Source organism: Mustela nigripes, chromosome 10, assembly GCF_022355385.1.
Source record: "Mustela nigripes isolate SB6536 chromosome 10, MUSNIG.SB6536, whole genome shotgun sequence".
NCBI lineage: Eukaryota > Metazoa > Chordata > Mammalia > Carnivora > Mustelidae > Mustela > Mustela nigripes.
Genome location: NC_081566.1, coordinates 9,698,027 through 9,719,718, shown reverse-complemented (window position 1 = coordinate 9,719,718; position 21,692 = coordinate 9,698,027). Strand labels below are relative to the sequence as shown.

The window sequence follows — 21,692 nt, the reverse complement described above, 5'->3', positions numbered from 1 at the left end:
TATCTCTCTTTAAGGAAAATATCAAGCTGACTGAGGTAGGTAAGATTCTGAAGTCAGTTGTCCCCAAGAGTCAATATATCAGTAGAAAACTCGTTTGCTATGAACAAGGCAGAGGATTTTGTCTTTCTTCTTTGAAGAAGGAGGAAAGAGACATGGAGAGGAGAGAGGGGCAGGGTTGAGAAGAGCCAGGCAGGGTGAGAAGGCTGGGTTGGGTCAGGGTAGGCCACTGAGGTTACAGAGGTAGAAATCCTGAGCAACATGTCCTTACTGTTGTCCTTATGGAAGTCATTTGTATTTTTACACTGTGAACCCCTTATCCATCTCTGTGTCTGAAATTTCCATGAAACTCTATGAATTTCAGAATGCTTCATGCTTCAAGTGGTAAGGGGTTTTGTGAAAGTCAGAGAGAGAAACGTGTACATATAGAGATAAAGAATTTGCAGAAATCTGAGGGGGAAGCTTTGGATTTCCACAGGCCATGGTTTTGGGGGTCTCCCTAGGGGAGGCCCTATGTGACTTCAAGGTTGCGCTGGCATTTCAGTAGCCTTGACACAGTGAGGTTAGGATCCACCCGCACACAATAAAGGGGAGAGAATCTAGAGATTGTTCCCTTGTTGTTACTATAATTGCACACAAACATTCAAGGGTGCAATTAGCCAATGTCCTTGGATGCAGAATTGGCTTTCCTGATATGGGAACCAGGCTTTTCCTAGGATGCACTTATTTCATCAAATTTTATCTTAAAATATCTGGGGAAAACATGTGGTTCTTATAATAAAGAACCATTGCGAAATAGTCACCTTGTCAAGTCTGTATACTAGAAGGAAGGCCAAATCCATAAAGAGAAGAGATGAAGTCTGTTCTGTTTTGTTCAGATTCCACACTCCACTGCCGCCTGGGTGACTCTGTCGGTTAAGCAGCTGCCTTGGGCTCAGGTCATGATCTTAGGGTCCTGGGATCGAGTCCCACGCTGGGGTCCCTGCACTGCCAGCTCATATGCTCACGTTCTCTCTCTCTCTCTCAAATACATAAATAAAATCTTAAAAAAAATTTTCATGCTCCACTTCTGGCCCAGTTATCAATGTAATGGCAGGCGTTGTCCTGGGTGATCTCGCTCTCCCACTTCACGTGTCTGCTTACAAACGTGTCACCTTTCATATATAGGGGTGATGTCACAGGCTCAGCCTTGATGGAACCGGATGCCGCCTTCGTCTTCCAAGGCTAGGGCTTGGATGGCGTTGCTCCGCCTGTCCCTGGCTGCACGGGCAGCAGGTGCATGAGGCGGGGGAGCTGGCTAGAGACGTGAGCAAGAGGTCTTATGGGTTGGGTCCTCTTGGCACTGCGCTCGCTCCCGCAGAGCTACCTGACCTTTCACTGTCCATGCTTCACAAAAACCAAAGCCATCTGCTTTCTTCCATCTCGTGTCTCTGCATGCCACGTTTTCCTGGGAAGGTTTCCAGGAGTTTGAGCTCACAAAGCTGGTCATTAGCTCTGGGGCTCCAGAAACAGAGGCCCTAATGGGACTCGTGTCAGGAGAACTGTATGTGCCGGGAGTGCTTGGGACAGGAGGTGCAAACTGGCCAAAGGGGAGAGGATTTCAGGACAGCAGAGCAACATTTGTCGAGCACTGGTTTTGCGTCGGACGCCGTCTAAGGACACACATGCTTGCCTCCTTGCTTGTCATAGTGACAACAGGCAGGACTAGAACTCCCACACTCCAGTGGGACATGAGGTAGAGAGACAGGTCTGTATCATACTCAAAGCCATTTTGCTAATTCTGTTGAGGCTGTATGACCCCACACGTTATGCTTTTAGTTGTGCTATCCCTTTTTTTCTGGATCTGGGGTTACCAAATCTTCTGTCACTTCCTTAAAACTCAGAGGGAAGGAAGGGGGTTCCCATAAGCTGCTCCTGCTTGGGGTTGGAGAATGTGGACAGTGCTCCAGTCTCTGGCCAGTTTTGAAGATCACCTAAGGGACCTGGAGGAGAACCAGCCCCAGAGAGCCTTTTAGGCAGTGTGCCCTTGACCCTCCCCAGGACCCTGGTGGGGTAGTGAATAGAAATACGAATGACCAGTTAAATAATTTATAGTGCCAGTATGCCGATGCAATATTTGGAATATACTTATAATCGAGAATTGTTCTTTATCTGAAATTCAGATTCTACTGGGTGACCTGTATTTCTTCTGGCAACCCTAGACCCAGGGTCCCCTAGGGCTAACCCAAGCAGCTGTGAACAGTGACAGGTATCAGAAAACTCCAATCTTTAAGACAGGCCCGTGGCTCTGTCTGAGGTCACCCAGATCTTCCCCAATTGCCTGGTGAGAGCTGTAAAGAGAGCATCCCTAGAAGGTAGCTTTGGGGAACCTGAGCACTGGGGTGCCAAGAAAGTGCCTCTTGGTGTTGTGAGAGGGAGGGCATGGAGGGCTTTATGGCAAAATAAAACGGGAGGCAAAGCCAGCGAGCCGGGGTGCCGTTGACTAGGGCTGTCGTAATAAAACACCGCACTGCGTGGCTCAGCCACCAAAAATTTATTTTCTCACAATTCTGTAGTCCAAGAGTCCAAGATCAAAGCGTTGGCACCTTTGGTTTCTTCTGAGACCTTTCTCCTCGGCTCGTAAATTGACCACCTTGCCCTGTGTCTTCACACAGTCTTCCCTCTGTGTCGGTGTCCTATTCTTCTTATAAGGACACTAGCCATAGTGTCATAGTGAATTAGGGTCACCCTCAAGGCCTCGCTTTAACTCAATTACCTCCTTGGGCCCCATCTTCTCATTCTGAACTTCTAGGAGTTAGCACCTCAACACAGGACTTTTCAGGGGACACAGTTTAGTCCGTGACGGCCAGAAAAAGATTCAGGAAGCACGTGAATTGGTCTGTGCAGGTGAAGGCTCTGTCATGGTGCCCGGGGAGGCTCCCAGTACACATCCACACAGGCCTCATAAGCCAAGCTTGAATGACAGCTGAATCTAGGTCTTGATAGAACCCGTGGTACTTGTCCCAGAAGAGGAGGGCCCGGGAAGCTTGTGGAGCTGTCAGAGCCATCACTTGCCTCCTAGCTGCCCGGAAGGCTGTTCTAGAAAGTTCCACATCATCTCTCGGCTTCTGATGATGCGTGAGGCTGTCTGTCCCCCCGCCCCCCCCAGAGCACAGATACTCACTGGACACTAGCTGCAGCAGCCTCAGCAACAGGGGGTCCCAACACTGATGTTCGAGTCCCCGGGTCCCTTTCCTTTCAGGGTTGCCCGGAGTGCAGGGTGTCTGTGGGCATCTGGTATCTCTGGCTCATTCCCCTTTCACTGTCCACGTACATGATCCCCCTGACTCAGGGCTTGTTTCTTTAGCCGCATCTGTCAGTCGGGATTGACCTTGGACTTGACTTCGTGGTGCAGGCAGCAGAAAGCTCACACAACCCGAATATAAGGAGGAAGCACCCGTGGAAAACCCTGGAAGGAGCAAATGAAACAAAGGTGGGGGGTGCCTGGGGGGCTCAGTGGGCTAAAACCTCTGCCTTCAGCTCAGGTCATGATCCCAGGGTCCTGGGATGGAGCCCTGAATCAGGCTCTCTGCTCAGCGGGGAGCCTGCTTCCTCCTCTCTCTCTCTGCCTATTTGTAATCTCTGTCTGTCAAATAAATAAATAAAATCTTAAGAAAACAAAAACAAAACCAAAAAAACAAATGTGGACTCTGTGCCCTCCCACGGAGGGGAAGCAGCAAACAAAATCCGTGTCAGTCAGGATATGCTCAGGGGCTGCGGGGACCAAAAGGCTTCGGCCTAGATGACTGCGAACTTAAAACGTTTCTAGAAATAAGGACTGGGCACAGCTGGGGACTTTTTCCTCCTGTTTTCTGTGCCCAGAGTCTACACAAACATTAAATGCTGACCCTTACCCGTGGGCTGTGGACATTTGGGACGATGGGTGTACTAGAAGGAGGGTCATGGAACTGCTAAGGTGAGTAGCTGAGCGCTTAACAGCAGGATGGTCATTTCACATCCTGGGACTCAAAGAATCTGGGTTCAAATCTTTTTCCTTAATTTATAAGCTATGTTTTCCCAGATCAGGGATTTTTAACCTCTTTAGGCTTTACTTTGCTCAGTCAGCACAATGGGAGTATCCACCTGGGAAACACTTCTCTTGAGTTGTGGTTAGGATTGCGTAATAATCGACTCACATGCACTTACTATGTGCCCAGTGTATACCAAATACTCTATATTATCTCATGTAATTCTCACAAGACTCTCCCAGAGGTAGGATTGCTACTACCTCAGTTTTACAGGTGGGTAAGGTGAGGTGCTGAGAAGTCAAGTAACTTGCCCGAAGTTAAAGCTGGTGAATGCTGGAGTCAGCATTCAAAGTCAGGCTTATCGCAGAGCTTGATCACTTACTTGGTGGTGGGCTACCAACGGCACAACTAACAAAACCAAAACCAAAACCACCAAACCAAAACACAAACCAAACCAAACCAAACCAAAACAACAAAAACCAAAAAACAAAATCAAAACAACAAAACGAGACAAACAGACATGCTAGGTGGACTGCTTAGGACATAAAGACACGACAGATGCTAGCTTCCTCTTCTTTTTCCCTCTCCTCCCTTGAATTTGAGAAATTGACAAGTGCAAAAATTTGTATACAAAAGCAGGAAAAAGAGGTTATCTCTTATCTTTTAAAGATATTTTATTTATTTGAGAGAGAGAGGCAGAGAGAGCACAAGCAGAGGGAGTGGCAGAGGGAGAAGCAGGCTCCCCGCTGAGCAGAGCCAGAGAGAAGGGGACTTGATCCCAGGTGAGCTGAAGGCAGATGCCTAACCGGCTGAGCCAGCCAGGTGCCCCAAAAGATGTTTTCTTTGCTGTATTTGTGTTTTTCGATTTTCTCCACACACAAAAAATCTTAACGTCTACAATCAGGAAAAAATCCTGGGGAAAAAAAAAAAATCGATCATCATCCCACAAGGAAGAGATCCGATGAAGAGTATCAGGTGCTGAGGTCTTTCCTGCAACTCTGGTTCCCGCTGGTGGAAAGCTACAGAACCCCTGAGACCAGTCCCCCTAAACGACCAGCCTCCAGGGCAACCCAGGCCTGGGGCTGACATCCAAGCTGGGATCCGGTGGGGGCCGTGCGCGGGCTTAATGTGGGGGTCGAGGGCGGGGGAGGGGGCGCAGGGACCCCGGCAGGCCCTGGAGCCGGTGCCGCCTGTCCGAGGCCGCGGATCTGCCCCCGGAGCCTCGGGCCGACGGATCCCGTTCGCGGCCCGACAGAGCCCCCGGCGTGGGGGAGCGAGGACGGCCGTGCGGGGCATTGTGGGGTCAGCGTTCGGGTTTCCCCGGAGACCGCAGACCGGAGCCCGAGCGCAGGCGGCGGCCAGGACCCCTCGGCCGAGCGGGGACCCGAGTGCGCGTGCGGAGGCCGCGTGCGGAGGCGGCGAGGGCCGGGCATGGCGGACGTGCGGCCCGGCGGGGCCCGGCGCGGGGGCGCGCAGCACGGGCTGGCGGAGGGGGCGGCGCGCCTGAAGCGCGGGGACGCGGGCGACGGCGGCGCGGGCTGCTGGTGCTGGCGGCGGCTGTTGCGGCGGGGCGCGGCGCGCGGCGGGCGCAGGAAGAAGGCCAAGCGCGCGCGGGGCCGGGCGGCTCCGGAGCGCGGCCTGTGGGCGCACCCGCGCCTGCAGAGGCTGATGCAGCGGCTGGCGGCGTGGAGGAGGCGCTACCTGCGGCGCGGCGAGCGGCCCGAGCGGCTGGAGGAGATCCCGCTGCTGGTGCTGGAGCGCGCGCCGGGCGGCGACTAGGCCGCGGGCGGCCGCCGGGACCCCGGGACCCCGGCCCCCCCCCGGGCCCCCGCCCCCCCCCCCCCCCCCCACCCCGGGCGCCCCAGAGCCTCGGTTTGGTTTGGTTTGACAAAGGCGAGAAAGAAAAATAAACCCGACGTCCTGTGAATGAAAGACCGCGCGGGCTCTTTGGGGCTGGGCGACCCCCGCGCGGGCTTTCACCGACGGGAAGGGCCCGTCCTTCGTCCTTCGTGTCTCCAGGCTGCAGGGCCTCAGGCCTCGAGGCGCTGGGAAGCCCTGGAGGAGCTGGCGGGGGGCCCGTACCCCACTGGAGCCTTGAATCCTCCAGGGGCTTCGCATCCTCCTGGGGCCCTGCACCTTCCCAAGCACCAGACCCCCAGTTCCTCTGCCCCCACCCCCCACCCTTGGGGAGCCCCACACCCCCCTCTGCTGCTCCTTCGCGGCTGGACACCCCCAAAGGGGATGAGGTGAGAGCGCCCGCCGTTGTTGACAGTCTGTGGATTAAGAATAGTTTGTGTACGCAGCGGATTGCTGAGCTCCTCAGCCCACATCGAAGTGCTCCAACTCTGCTTTTATCTTTTGTTTTCAGGCATTTGTGAGCTCTGACCTAAGCCAACATTAGAACTAAGGTTTGGGGTTTGCCTGCAGGGACAGATAAAAGAGCACAGAGCAAGGAGGAATCCGAGGAATCTGGGGGACCCCTGGATGGGTCTTTAATTTCTTCCTGTGCCTCATCAATAAAAGCCAGCTAATGATACTCTCCACAGGCTTGTGAGGATGGAAGTCAAATATTAGAAGCACAAGTGCTCGGTGCACTTTCTGAAAAGAAAGAAGGAAGGCGGTCAGGGTACTTATTAAACTGTTCTGCTGGCCTCTCCTGGGAGCTATTCCCAGATCACACCTGCGGCCCGCCCGCCCCCCATGCCCCCTCTACCCTCCCCGAAACAGCCCTTTGAACTAGCCAGAAGCATCCAGCAATGGGTCTAGAGGCTCTCCGCTTGATGCAGAAGTGGCCCCTGAGCTCCTGGTCCCTAACAGGGTTCTCCTGGTGCCCGTGACCTAGAAAGTCACTCCCTTCAAGGAAGGAAGTGCCGAGGATCACCACCCCTGTCCGGTGCATTGTAGTGAGAGAGCAGTGGGCAGGCCTGAGAAGGGCAGAGGACGAGGCATGGGTCAGAAAGCTGGGGACAGGACTCTGTAATTGAGGTCAGGTGCATTTTGAACTTCTGCTACCTCTTCATTCCTGACCTTGCCCCCACAGCTTAAATTATTCCGTAGGGCTTCGATAAGGGGATGCGTTTTCAAGGGGAAAGCCATTAAGCCACGTAGCCAGCCGCCCTGTGTGTAGGGAAAGCAATCCCCACACCCCCACACCCCACCCCGCATCTCTCTAGCCGATTAGACAAGGATCCTAAGAAGCCTGAATTAAAACCTGTTCTGTGGGAAGTAGCCCAGTGAAAACATCCTTGCTTGGAGAGGTTAGAGGTGAGGGACTTAGAAAAGGAGAAACACCCAGTGGCTCAGTCTGTTAGGCGTCTTTGGGCTCAGGCCATGATCTCACAGTCCTGGGATTGAATCCCGAACCCCTCAAATAAATAAAATCTTAAAAAATCAAAACAAGGAGAAACCCCTCAAAGAAGATACCAAATCACGGAATCCTCCGACCCGGGAAAGTGGGTTCTATTGTGTAATACGCAAGTACAGGTTGTGTTTCCTGGGTTCCTTTCAGAAAAGCAAGAGCCGCATTAATGCACAGTGAATTCTCTCTGAGCCATCATTTGGCTGTGGCTTTGCCTTTTTGTTTTGACTGACCGTCTACTGCCCCATCATACTTCCCTTTTCAGGAGGCAAGGGAAATTGGGTTCATCTCCGTGAACACATACACGGACTCTGTGTACAGGCACGGGGCATCACGTCCGTGTGTCAGAGAATCACTGTGGTGATGTAATGGGCGTCCTCTGGCATCCGCCCAATGCCACGTGTTTTTGGTAATGCTGCCTGCCTGTGATCGGAGCCTCCTGGCCGTGGGCCATCATGGATCCCTCCCAGGCCAAGAGAGGGGTAGCTTTGCCTAAATTTGTGGGTCGATATCTCCTATCAAAGACCAGATTCAGCAGAAACAATGGCCTTTGGGTGCTCAGGCTCCCTCCCGGGGTTGGGAAGGAGTATCTTCCCGTGGACACCCCATTAGGGACCCCCCTCCCACTTCTCATGAACTTGACTATTTCATGGTGACTGTTTGTACTTCTGATCTTCTGGGGCTGGAGTCCGACCAGCATGTGACTCGTTCTTCCTCTTATATCCATCATCCTCCAGGCCGGAAGCCAATAACAAGAAACGCAGTTTTTCATTAGCCGGCCATTTGGGGTGGTCTTCTGGTGCATTCCCCAAACCCTCCATGTGTCCCTGGGGAAGGACCTCAGCCTCCTAAGCAGTCCCACACGCTGAGCTCTGGGCGGTGGCGGCCAGCAAAGAGGACAACTCGTGGTGGGACTGGTCTTACTGGGATGATCCACAGTGCTCGGGGTTCTTGGAAAAGAGAGTTCCAGATGGTGAATTGCTTTACCCTCTGAAAGAGAAGGGGTGGGGCGCTGTATATTTGGGTCACCACCGATGAGCCCAAGAGGAGGAGCCTCAGCTCTGTGAATAGGCCAGTGTGCTCAGTGTTCCAGAAGCTTCACTCTGCCAGGGGCTCCAAGGAATGTATAGAGGACTAGGCATGCCTAGCAAGGGAGTGCAGTGAGATTTAAGATGCCCCCCACCCCAGTCTGATTTCCACGGGTTCAGGTAGATCTTACTTTGCCTTTATACAATATATTTCTGACCACTACTACATGAGTTGAATCATTTTTTAAAAATTATTTTTAATTGTAGTAAAATGCGCATAACATTTACCATCTGAACTCTTTCTGCATTCGGCGGTATTACACACTTCCATGTTTCGTAGCTATCAACATCCCCCAACCCAGAACTCTTTCCATTTTGCAAAAGTGAAATTCTGTGCGCATTAAACAATGACTTTCCCTGCCCTCGCTTCCCTGAAAACCTGGCTACACTATTCTGCTTTTTGTCTCTCTGAGTTTGACTCTATCCTATAAATGGAATCGCACACTATTTGTGATAAACCACCATGACAGGCTTATGGCTTATTTTTTTATTACTTTTAATTCCAGTTAGTTAACATAGCAGTGACATATTAACTTCAGGTGATCAGTGTAGTGATTCCACACTTCTATACATCACCCAGGGCTCATCACAGCAGGTGGCCTTCATCCCCATCACCTAGTCCACCCCCCCACCCACATCCCCTCTGGTGACCCGTCATCGTGTTCGTTATCCATGGACACTTGGGCTGCTTCCATATCTTGGCTCTCGTAAATAATGCTGCTACACACATAGGGATGCATGTATCCCTCTGAATTCGTGTTCTTGTACTCTTTGGGTAAATATCCAGTAGTGGAATTCCTGGATGGGAGAGTCGTTCTATTTTTAACATTTTGAGGAACCTTGTTATTGTTCCCCACAGTGGCTGCACGGGTTTCATTCCCACCCACCCTGCACGAGTCTTCCTATTCCTCCACATCCTCACCCACCCCTGTTGTTTCGTGCGTTGTTGATTTTAGTGGTTCTGACAGGTGTGGGGCGAAATCTCACTGTAGTCCCAATTTGCATTTCCCTGACGGTGAGTGGTGATGAGTATGTTTTGAAGTGTCTGTTGGCCATCTGTATGTTTCCTTTGGAGAAATTCCCTTCGTGTCTTTTAACTGGATTAAAATTAATTTTTAATTGCATTATTTGTTTTTCGGCTGTTGAGGTTATAATGTCTTCAGATATTTTGGATACTAACCCTTAATCAGATAAGCCACTTGCATATCTCTTCCCCCATTCCAGAGGTTGCCTTTTAGTTTTGTTGATTATTTCCCTTGCTGTGCAAAAGCTTTTTTATTTTGAGTCCCAATAGTTTATTTTTTCTTTTGTTTCCCTGGCCTCAGGACACGTGTCTAGAAAAATGTTGTTGTCACTGATGTCAGAAACATTACTGCCTGTGCTCTCTTCTAGGATTTTATGGTTTCAGGTCTCACATTTTGGTCTTTAATCCATTTTGAATTCATTCTTGTGCGTGGGGTAAGAAAGTGGTCCAATTTCATTCTTTTGCATGTTACTCATCACTGTTCTCAACACCGTTTGTTGAAAAGACTGTTTTTTTCCCATTGGATGTTCTTTCCTGCTTTGTCAAAGACGAATCGGCCAAATACTTGTGAGTTTATTTCTGGGTTTTCCTTTCTTTTCCATTGATCTGTGTGTCTCTTTTGGTGCCATTACCATACTGTTTTGATCACTACAGCTTTGTCATATAACTCAAAGTCTGGAATTGCGATGCCTCCGGCTTTGCTTTTCTTTTTCAAGATTGCTTTGGCTATTTGGGGTCCTTTTTGGGTCCATATCAGTTTTAGGACTGTTTGTTCTAGTTCTGTGAAAAACGCTGTTGGTATTTTGATAGGAATTGCATTAAATGTGCGGATTGCTTTGGATAGCACAGACGTTTTGACAATATTCTTCTAATCCATGGGCATGTAATGTCTTTCCTTTTCTTTGTGTCACCTTCAGTTTCTTTCATGAGTGTTCTTTTGTTTTCAGAGTACCCTCTTCCACCTCTTTGGTTAGGTTTACTCCTAGGTATCTTATTATATTGGCTGCAACTGGGAATGGAATTGTTGTCTTAATTTTTCCTTCTGCAGCTTCAGTGCTGGTGTACAGAAATACAACAGATTTCTGTGCATAGAATTTATATCCTGTGACTTGACTGAATTCAAGCAGTTCTAGCAGTTTTTTTGGGTGGAGTCTTTCAAGTTTTCTATATAGAGTAAAATGTCATCGGCAAATAGTGAAAGTTTTGACTTCCTCCTACTGATGTGTATTTGGAGACTTGAAACCTTGAACTCAGCTCCTGGCCGCTTCAGGCTGGGGCTTCCGGGACAAAGCAGCCCTCCTGGGAGTTCCCATCTGAAAAAACTCCAGGCTGTGGGAAGAATTTGCTGTTTGTTCTAGCCAACACCTGAAGACAGGCCCTTGACCTGCCTTTCTTAGAACTTGTACTAAAATGGGATTACAAGTGTGAATTGCTCTTCTGTCCCCTTGAGATGTCTGTATAGCTTCTCAGACTGACCTGTCTCTTTCTCAAGGACCCGAGAGCCATTCCTTTGAAATGGAATCTGTGGGAGCTGCTGGGCTCAGTCTCCCAGACTGTGTGGAGGAGAGATTCCTAACTGCGGGGATTGCTAGCTTGCAGACTTGATCGCCCGATCACATTTCCACTGACCAACCCTTTGTCATTCTTCACTTGAGGCACCCCCCCACCCCCACCCCTTGTTCCCCCTTAAAAAGCCCGGTCACTTCTGCACAAATGGAACGAGCTCTTTGACCCCAGCCCGCAGAAGCTGGACGCCGTTGCTTAATGGTCTCCTTTTTCGATTACGGACGGATCTACGGACACTGAGAAGTGGTATCAAACTGGACGTCGCAACTGGGGTTTCATTTCAGAATCGGACTAGTAAGAAGCCTGGGCTCCATGTTGAGTACCTGGAAAGGGCGTCCGATTGACTCACTGTGCTGTTTTCCTAGCAGAGCCCTAGACTCTGACTCTTAGTCTCCCCCTTCGCCCTCAGGGGCTCTGGGGGTTGCAGGAGGTGGGAAGAACGTTAAGACTCACTCTCTCACCTGGGAAGGAAAAGTGCAGCTGAGGCGGACATGCTTATCTCCATATTCAAAACAGAAGCCAGTCAGCAGCCACGGGAAAGGGAGGAACACGGTCTTTTTAAGTCCCAGAGCTGTGAGCTCCTGGGATAGGAATCCAGCTGGGCACGTGGTCCTTGACAGTGGCGTTCGGCTCTCATGGGTACACGCTTGTTTGCCACCGAGCATTCATTTCTCAAGCTGCTTGGTAAGAGCATCCCACGTTTCCTTTTGGAACCAGTCTCAGCCATTAGTTTGCAAAAGGTTGACTCTACTCCCGGGTTCAGGGATGGGTTCCAGCTGGCTTTACCAGTGGTCCCCAATCCTGGCTGCACACAGATTCTGCGCCCAGAGATTCTGGTTTAATTGTTATGGTTAGGGCGAGAGAGAGGGTAGAGAGAGTGAGAGAGCATGAGTGTGGGGGAGAAGCAGAGGGAGAAGCAGGCTCCGATGTGGGACTCGATCCCAGGACCCCGGGATCCTCACCTGAGCCAAAGACAGACACTTAACCGACGGAGCCACTCTGGAACCCTGGTAGACTTTTTTAGAGCAGGTTTAGGTTCACGGCAGAACTGAGTGGAAAGTACAGAGCTCTCAAATGTGCCTTCCCTGCTCCCCTGCCATGGCTTCCCCTCTCAACAGCATCTTCCAGCAGAGTGGAATATTCGTCAGAGTCATGGACCCTAAACGGACACCCCATTTTATCACCAGAGTTGATAGCTCACACTATGGTTCGCTCTGGTGGTCCACATCCGGCGGGTTTGGACAGACGGACGATGACACGTACCCATCGGCCTGCCATCATCCAGAGCAGGTTCACTGTCTTAAAAACTTTCCGGATATTCAAGGGCGCCCGGAGGGCTCAGTCAGTCAAGCATCTGCCTTCAGCCCAGGTCATGATCTCGGAGTCCTGGGACTGAGACCCACGTTGGGCTCCCTGCTCTGCGGAGAGTCTGCTTCTCCCTCTGCCCCTCCCCCCGGTGGTGCTCTCTGATGATATCTCTGTCCCTACTCTGTCTCTCTCAAATACATAAATAAAATCTTAAAAAAAAAAAGCTTTCTGATATTTAAATATTTTAAAAGGCGGGGGGGGGGGGTTGCCTGGCTGGCTACGTCGGAAGAACATGCAACGCTTGATCTCAGGGTCATGAGTTTGCGCCCCACACTGGGTGTAGAGATTATTTAAATATTTAAAAAAAGAAGAATTTTCTGTGCTCTTCCAATTCATCCCTTCCTCCCCACAGATTCCTGACAACCACTGTTTTGTTGTTGTTGTTGTTACTATTGCTGTAAGTTTGCCTTTTCTACCATGTCACCTAATGGGAATCATACAGTATCTAGGCTTTTGCGATTAGTTTCATACGCATTGTTAAGACCCTTCGGGTAATTCTAATATGCAGCCCTAGTGGAGAGTCTATCTGAAGCCAATTAGCAGATTCCATTTTGTGGCTACTGTTGAGTTCAGGGACGGGAAAGTTTCCCCAGTGGGTCTAGTCAAGATAGACCTTAGGACCTTGGGACACAGGTTCTTTTCTGTTGGTTCCAAACAAGGGACCCGTACCCTGATACCAGCTGCGGCTACAGTGACATCGCAAGGGGGGGGCCTGTCTCGAGGAGGTGGAGCTAAGAAATGTGGAGAAATCAGGTCTGGGAGAAAGCCATGCACAAAGCCAGCCTGGGCCCTTTCAGATGGATGAGTCGGGATGCTTTTGGCAACGACATAAGCAAGTCAAATCAAAGTAGCATACAAATAGGGACATTATCTCACATTATAAGAAATCCCTAGGGAGACCGGTTCCAGGTTCGGATGATCAGCTCAGCAGAGCGGCAAAGCCCCAAGTTTGTGCATTATTCACGCTCTGCCTATCCTTGGTGCAAGGCTCTGCCTTGAGGCTATTGGATGCAAACCGGCTCGGCAGTCCCCATGCGCCTTCCAGGTGTAACAGTCCAAAAAGAAGAGTATAGCATCTTGCGATCTTCCAGGAGGAGAAAGCCTTCTCAGAATCCCTCCAGCTGGCTCTCCTCCCGTTGCAATGACCAGGAAGGAAATGTGTTCACGGCCAGCACCATCTGGCTTTACCTTCAGCCTGGGGAATACGGTCCAGAGAGTTGAATGTCTGAATAAAATTGGAGCTTTGGGGACCCCCAGTTCCCTAAGGAGAGAATTTTAGAGGTGAAAGGAAGATGAGGGATAAAGAGGTGGTATGTCCTGCTCTCCCCCCTCACCCCTTCCGTAAGCCGATATGCCTGTTTAAGTAGGGCTGGCTGTCCCGAGTTAGAATCCCCTGGGGAGCCGGATAGAAATGCATATTTCCCGGGGCCCCATCTGGTCTGCTGACTCTGCCTAACTGGAGGCGATGCCCGTGGGAATCTGTTTTAAGCTCCCAGGTGATTCTTGGGTTCACAGTTTGGGGAACATGCAGAAGGGTAAGAGCTGCCGGGCGGGGGCACCTCTGGGAGCCCTCTCTTCTCTCTCCCAGCCCCATCTCCTGGGCTGTGCCAGAGTCGGCCACGGCCCCTCAGGCCAGACCCAGAGGAGGAAACGGGCCCTGAGAGGGGACGTGAACTTGTCCAGCGGGTCGTGCTGTCTTCTCCTGTTTGCACTGGCAAACGGGACTCTCCATCGAGCTCCCGAAGCGCCAGCTTCAAGCCCCTCGCTGTCCGGCTCCAGAGTCCAGGCGGGGAAGGAAGTCAGGTGCTGAGCAGGAAGCTTTTCCACGCAAACATTTCGGGGAAACTGCCTATAGCGATCTTGAAAAACAAAAACAAAAGACCTTGAAAGCTCCAAGACTCTAGTCATTTATTCTAATTCCTTTTCCTCCTTTGGGCTCCAGGTGGACTTGGATGATGTGCAAATGTCACGCCCTGCCCCGCCACACCCACCTTCCACCAGCGGCTGGGGAGGGTCACTAACTCAAGGCTGTCTCTTGCTCCAAAGTGCCCTTTTGCAAATCAGCACGTGGGAGAGGAAGGGCCACCTTGGCACGGTGGTGGCTCCAAGTGCACCCCAAGCTGGCCACCCCAAGCCAGAAGCCGAGCTCGCAGACCCAGCTGAGATGCTCAAATGGCACGGTGTATGGAGTCCTTGTAAAACCTACGAGCCCCAAGCCAGAAGGATGAGCCGGGTAACACACGCAGGGAGAGGACAGGCAGGGCGGAAGGACCAGCCTCCTGAACCCAGGGAGACCCCCTGTTCATCAGGGAAGTCATCTGGATTCCGTTCCTCACCCGAATGCTGAGGATCTGGGGGTGCGGGGCTCGAGGCTTGGGTGCCGTTAGCCTCACAGAGAATCCCATCTTCTCACTGTCTGCCCCATCAGCTGGCCCCACAGTGAGGGGAGACTGCAAGGACCAGAGCTGAGGACACCCAGGGTGGCTAAAGAGACTGAAGATGTCTGAGGTCATGTACACTGTCGAGGTGGCCGCAGCTGACTCATCAGGTAGCCGACAGAGCAGCAGGGCGGGGGCAGCTGTGAGGGCTCAGTCGGTTGAGCATCTGACTCTTGTTACTGGCTCAGGTTGTGATCTCAGGGTCCTGGGATCGAGCCCTGCGATGGGCTTCGTGCTAAGCAAGGAGCCCACTTAAGACTCTCTCCCCTGCCCCTCCCCATCGCTCACTCTCTCTAAAACAAAACAAAACAAAACAAAACAAAACAAAACAAAACAAGTCTTTCAGGGCACCTGGCTGGCTTGGTTGTTAGAGCATGTAACTCTTGATCTCGGGGGTTGTAAATTCCAGCCCAACATTGGGCGTAGATATTACTTAAAATCTTAAAAAAAAAACAAAACAAAACAAATTTTTTTTTTTAAAAAAATGAAAAAAGTCAATTGCATTCATACGTATGAGGAACAATGGGTCTGAAACTATAATTAAGAGATAAAAGATATTAACCGTAGCAAAAAAAAAAGTAAGGAATTGAGGCATAAATCTAACAAAAATATATAAAAGGCCTTTATGGAGAAAACTATAAACCTTTTTGAGGGTCATTAAAAATCAGTGTATATGGAGCGATGTATCATGTTCTTGGATAGACTCAATGTCATTCAGATGTTGGTTCTTTACAAGCTGATCTATAAATTCAATGGAATTTCAATAGGGTGTGTGTGTGTGTGTGTGTGTGTGTGTATGTAACTTGGGAAGCTGATTCTGAAATTTATATGGAAAAAAACCAAGACTAACCAAAGCACTTCTATAGTAGTTGGGGAGACTTGCTTTTTCACAGACTGGGGCTTATTATAAATCTTAGCAGTTAGGAGAGCGTATCATGAGTCTGGAGATCGTAAACAGCCCAGCGGGACTAGAGGGCGCCCAGAAGGAGGCTCATCTGTGCACAGAAACCTGGTTAACAGGAGATGGGGATGGCCAACCGGGGGGAGACTGACAGGCCATTTGGTGTATTGCGTGAGGGCGAACAGTTATCCATCCGGAAAAAAACTAGATTGAGCTCTACCTCACTTACACACACACAACATACAACTCTGGGTGGATTGAAGACTTAGCTGCGCAAAGGAAACATTAAAATATTTAGAAGAAAATGTAGGAAAATACCTTGATGATCTAAGGGGAGAGATGAATGTCTTCAGATATAAAAAATATTTACCATAGAGAACATTACTGATATTTCTGGCTGCCTTTTTTTTCTTTTTCTTTTTTTTTTTTAAAGATTTTTATTTTATCTATTTCACAGAGAGAGACAGTGAGAGAGGGAACACAAGCAGTGGGGGGTGGGAGCGGGAGAAGCAGGCTTCCAGCCGAGTAGGGAGCCCGATGCAGGGCTCCATCCCAGGACACTGGGATCATGACCTGAGCTGAAGTCAGACACTTAATGACTGAGCCACCCAGGCACCTTTATTTCTGACTACTTTAAAATGAACTTCAGTTTCTTCAAACACACCAGAAAGATAGTGAACGAAGTCTCCAGCTGGGAGAATATGTCTTTAAGACACAGAACCATCAAAGAAGAGTAGCCAGAATATGTTACTATTTCCTACGAATCAGCAAGAAAAAGACACGTAACCCAGTAGAAAAACAGACAAAGGGTAGGACAGACATTTCACAGAAAAGGAGACATAAGTACTTAGCCCAGAAACCCTTAAGAGTCTCAATCCTACTAATAATCAGGAAAATGCTGATCAAAAGCACACTTAGGTGCCGATTTCCGCTGGCCAGATTGGTGACCAGCCCCGGAGAGTCAGTCGGTATCAGGTATTGGCAAGGGTGTGGAGTGTCGGGACGAGAATCTTCTGCTGGTGGGACTGGACAGCGTTGCAGCCCCTTGGGAAAATAATTTCGGTGACCCGGTGCTGACAAGAGGACAGGAGAACTTTGGGCTGGTTTGTTAAACAAGATCTCTAGCAGGGGCTTTGGTTTCTCCAAAACGCATGTGGTAGAGAAGTCGCCTGGAGGAAGACTGACTTGCCCTTTGCAACACTGTACGTAAACCAGCGAATTCTCACCTAAGATAATAAAGTGCTAGCAGACGCAGCTGTCCCCCGGAGGCCCCGCTGCTCGAACAGAGCTGCAAACAGCTATGAACGTTCACACGGGTCCACTTAGAACCAGACCTGCTGCAGAACCTTCTTCCAACCACGCCACTCGGACTCTTTGAACTGCTTTTGTGTCTCGAGTGATTTCCTTCCTGGCGGCCGTGTGGGCATACGATACAGTTCTCACCTCTTTGACTCCTTCAGTTAATAATGAAAAAAAAAATTTTTTTTAAAGGCCAGGATCTGAAATTTCATTATATAACATGATTAGAAAATAGCTAGGCTATGGAGCTCTGTTTGGTTAGCAGGCGGAGAGAGGATTTTATTTAATAAAAGGATAATAAGAAGATGGCCTTGTTTCTTCTACATGAATCAAGTTGGGCAGGAACACTCTCTACAGCCTTGCGATTCCCTTCAGGGAGACATCTCTCCACAAGCAGCAGGAGACATGCATTGTAATAGTCACAGAAGCATCGCTCTAAGGGCAGTAAACCGGAAATGCCCCAGATATCCATTAAGAGTCGAATTGATAAGGGCGCCTGGGTGGCTCAGTGGGTTAAAGCCTCTGCCTTTGGCTCAGGACATGATCCTGGAGTCCTGGGATCGAGCTCCGCATCAGGCTCTCTGCTCAGTGGGGAGCCAGCTTCCCACTATCTCTCTCCCTCTGCCTGCTTGTGATCTCTGTTAAATAAATAAATAAATAAATAAAATCTTAAAAAAAAAAAGTCGAATCGATAAATAAAATGGTATATTTGTACGACAGAATACTATACAGCAATGAAAATGAATGAAGTATCACTACACGTACTCATGTGCACGAATTCAAAAAAATAGATGGAATTTAAAAAATCACAGGAAAACATTCACAGTGGGATTCCATTTGTATAATGTTTTAAAGTAAGTAAAACCAAATGACATGCCGTCTAGGGATGAAAATGTGGGTGTAAAAACCATGAAGAAAAGCAAAGGGATGATGAGGACAGAGTTCAGGATGGGGGGGTGGGGGGACGTGCTGGGGCAAGTGCCTGGCAGATGGGGGAGCCCGGGATCCAGTGGCGAGGGGGGGACTGGTCTTTGGAAAGACTAAGAGACCTTCTCCCATTGGGACAGGGACAATGACTCCGATTACAAATTCAGGTGAGTTTGTAGACTGGGAAATTGGAGGTTGTGAGGTAATAGAAGACAGATACAGCGGGCTTTGCCCCTGGTTCCCGACACGGGCGCCTGAAACCCCTGTCCGTCCGACGTGGTGAGGGCACGAGGAGCAACTCCCGTTCTCCCGAGGCGGCTCTGCGTGGGCTCCCGGACGGGGGCGGGTCGGCTGAAAGGCCAAGCCATGATTAGACGCTTGGAATTCGCAGCCCTCCTCACCCCCACTTACCCAGAGAGGGGCAGGGGCTGAAAATGGAGTGGTGATCGGCCCCGCCTGCTTGAAGAATCCTCCCTAGAAATCCCGATGGCACAGGGTTGCGAGAGCCTCTGGGTGGGGGTCGGGGTGCGTGTGGATACTTCCTCGGGCGAGAGGGTGACACATTCCAGCTCCACGGGGACAGATTTCCTGCACTCGGGACCCTCCCAGATTCGCCCTATGTATCTCCTCATTCTTTATCATGTCCTTGAGTCAACGGTAAAACTAAGTAAATGTTTCCCGAGTTCTGTCAGCTGCTCCAGCAAATCAGCTGGACTTAAGAAAGGGAACCTGTGATCGGTCGCTAAGTCAGACAGAGGTTGGGGTCACCTGGGAGCTACTACTTGTGACCGGCACCTGAGCCCTGACAGCTGCCTCCGCTGTCTCTGTTGGAGGAAGCACACAGGGAGGGTCTCAGCTGACGTGTGTGAGGACATGGGGGACATCTGAAGTGACAGGGGGTACGGTGTTATCCGGAGCATCAGAGCCGTGCGGGCCCGGTGGGCAAAGACTTAGAAGAGGGTCAGTCGCGGTGGGGACACGGTCAAGGTTGGAGTGCCGGTGGAAGTGGGGCAGAGACCTTGACCCTGGTTCTCAACCAGGGGACCACCAGCTACCCCCTGGAGGCAAGATGTGTGGGGACCTTTGACGTGGCAATGACTGTGGACTGTCTTGCAGGAGGCACTGTCCCACCCCCGTGGCAACAGAGACCGGGGGGAGAAACACAGGGCCAGGGTACAGGATGGCTGTGACTGGAGTCCTTGCAAATGAATGAGGACAGGAATGTGGTGGAGGGGAAGGTAGGCAGGAGGAGGGAGAGCAGATGGCCGCGCTGAGGGTCACCAGGGAACACGGGCTCAGCGGAGCTGCTGGTTTGGGAATCTTGCATGATATGGTGACACCAGCGGCGCAGAGCTGGTGGTTTGGGAGGGAGGAGGAGGAGGTGTTGGAAGCAGCAATGGCAGGTGCGGGGGGAGGGGGCACAGGCTGGGAGTGCGCACCTGCAGGGGACAGCTGGGCTCCAGAGGAAGCAGAGGAAGCAGTCTGCCTGCTGCAGACTGGGAGTGCCAGTAGGAGGGGCCCAAGCGGCGGGGCAGGCTCGGTGCAGTCAGTGGTGCAGAGTACCGGGTCCTGCACAGATTGCACAGATGGGAGGTGCACACAGCAGGGCTAGAGTAAGACCATTTCTCTTTTGTCTGGTCTACAAAATCCACTGACAGATGCAAAGTGACTTTTTTTTTTTTTTAAGACTTTATTTATTCATTTGACAGAGGTCACAAGTAGGCAGAGAGAGAGAGAGGAAAGCAGGCTCCTTGCTGAGCAGAGAGCCTGATGCAGGGCTCGATCCCAGGACCCTGAGATCATGACCTGAGCCGAAGGCAGAGGCCCAACCCATTGAGCCACCCAGGTGCCCCCAAAGTGACTTTTTTTTGCAGAGATGCTGGTCTTCTGTGGATTGTCGGCTGCCCACCAGGGGCCTCTGCGAGGGCCTCTCCATGGCACCCACCCGCTGACCCTGGTGGGGCGGGGGCGGGGGGGGAGCAGGAGGCTGCAGGGTCCTTCTGTCTTTGATTAGGGCCGAGTCTGGTAGCCCTGCTTGCCTTAGTCTTTCTTGCTTCGGTTTGGTGACCTCAAAACCCCAGTCCCCATTTGGGTGGATAATCACATAGACAGGGCCCCGGGCGGACAGAGTAACTTGTCCTTGTCTAATTTTCTGCTGCCCTGCCCAGTGCATATCCCTTTCCCAGCAGAGCCAGCAGAGCGGGTTGTAACCCCCTCCACCTGAGGGGTCTGGCTTTTGGCTTTGCCGACCATATTCCCAAAATGTGCTAATAAAGATGAATGGCTTCAGCTGTACTTCCAAGAGGTAACTTGGATGCAGGCAGCTACCCGTTTCCTTACAGATTCTGTCCGCAAAGCTAGGCCAGCCTGTTGGGCTCCCTCTGCATGGCAGCAGCTTCTGGAGCATCTGAAGGTTGCTCAGGCACTAGCTCCCACCAATCGCTGGGGGTTAGGGGGTGAGGACGCTAGTGTGGTAGCCACTGGCTCCCCTAGCTGGGCCGGCTGAGTAGCCAGAAGTGTTTGGTGGAAACAGGCAACTGCTCCCGAATGAGGGGGTCACAGAGGAGCTCTGGGTACAGGGCTCTACTGTGCTCAACAGCATGGGAATGGAACGTTCCAGATTGGGGCTGTAGAGCCCTCCCCATCGGGACATGGCTGCAGGGTACAGGTACGCCCATCCAGCCTCTGGAAAAGAATGCCTGCATGACCAAGTTGGGAGAAGGCCCTTCTTAACTCCCGTTAGCTCCCCTCCTTGGTGCTGAGAAGAAGGAGACCATGCCCACTGCCCAGGGTAGGGTCAAGGTGCCATCTTCTTGGGGAGGATGTTGTTTTTGGGGGAAAGGATCAAAGGTAGGAGTCTGGGAGGGCTCAGCAGTTCTCTGGGCTCAGAATCTGTAAGGAAACGGGTAGCTGCCTGCGTCCAAGTTACCTCTTGGAAGTACAGCCGAAGCCATTCATCTTTATTAGCACAGATTTCCGCAGACTCAGAACAAGGTCAGGGTCTGGGTAGTGAGAACTTGGGGAGGGTAACGGGGAAAAGGAGCTATTGTCTCTCCGTGTACTCGGCATCTTCTCTGTAGGCAAGACCAGCTGCTTGACCAGATCTGAGTTTGCGACCAACTTGTTGGAGGCTGTTCGGAACCTACTCAGATGGGGCACTGGGAGCGGGGGGAGGTTCCCTTCGGTCCCCGTGCTTGAGGGGAGAACACATGCCTGTCCGTCATTCCTTTTTAGCAGGGAGGGGGCCGCCAGCAGTTAAACAGTACTTAATTTAAGAGTTTTCGAGTTAGTGGAGGGACATGCTACTCGGCTAGGTACAAAAAAGCCAGCGGAGAAGGGCAGGGCCATGCTGAATGCGCTAGACAGAAGCGGAGCAGGTTTACGGGGAAGAGGGAGCCCGCGTGTGCAGCGGGGGCTCTTCCTCTGCGGGCCACCCCCCTGCGCTCTGGGCGCAGAGCAGAGAGGATGTGTCTTCCCTCCCAGCCTGCTCCCATGGCCCGGGAGCTGGGGCACTGACACCCGCCGCTGCTGTGAGGAGTGTGGCCATGCTCTCTGGGAGCAAAGGACTTGGCCAGTGGACTTGGGCTTGAGGGAAGCACGTGAGTCAGCGCGTGGGTTGACCGGAGCGCCGACCGCATCCACAGAGCAGATGGCAGCCTGGGGTTTTAAGAGTCACCGCCCACCGCACCACAGCTGTAGTCAGAAAGCACTAGGAAACA

The 21,692-nt window shown here is 51.2% G+C and overlaps 1 protein-coding gene across 1 annotated transcript; it reads left to right on the top strand.

Moving 5' to 3' along the window:
- Positions 1-4,716: 4,716 nt before the first annotated feature.
- Positions 4,717-5,811, top strand: C10H1orf202 (chromosome 10 C1orf202 homolog). The gene has a single exon (XM_059414006.1). It carries the CDS (start codon positions 5,436-5,438, stop codon positions 5,781-5,783), a length of 348 nt encoding a protein of 115 aa, XP_059269989.1. The 5' UTR covers positions 4,717-5,435; the 3' UTR covers positions 5,784-5,811.
- Positions 5,812-21,692: the final 15,881 nt, after the last annotated feature.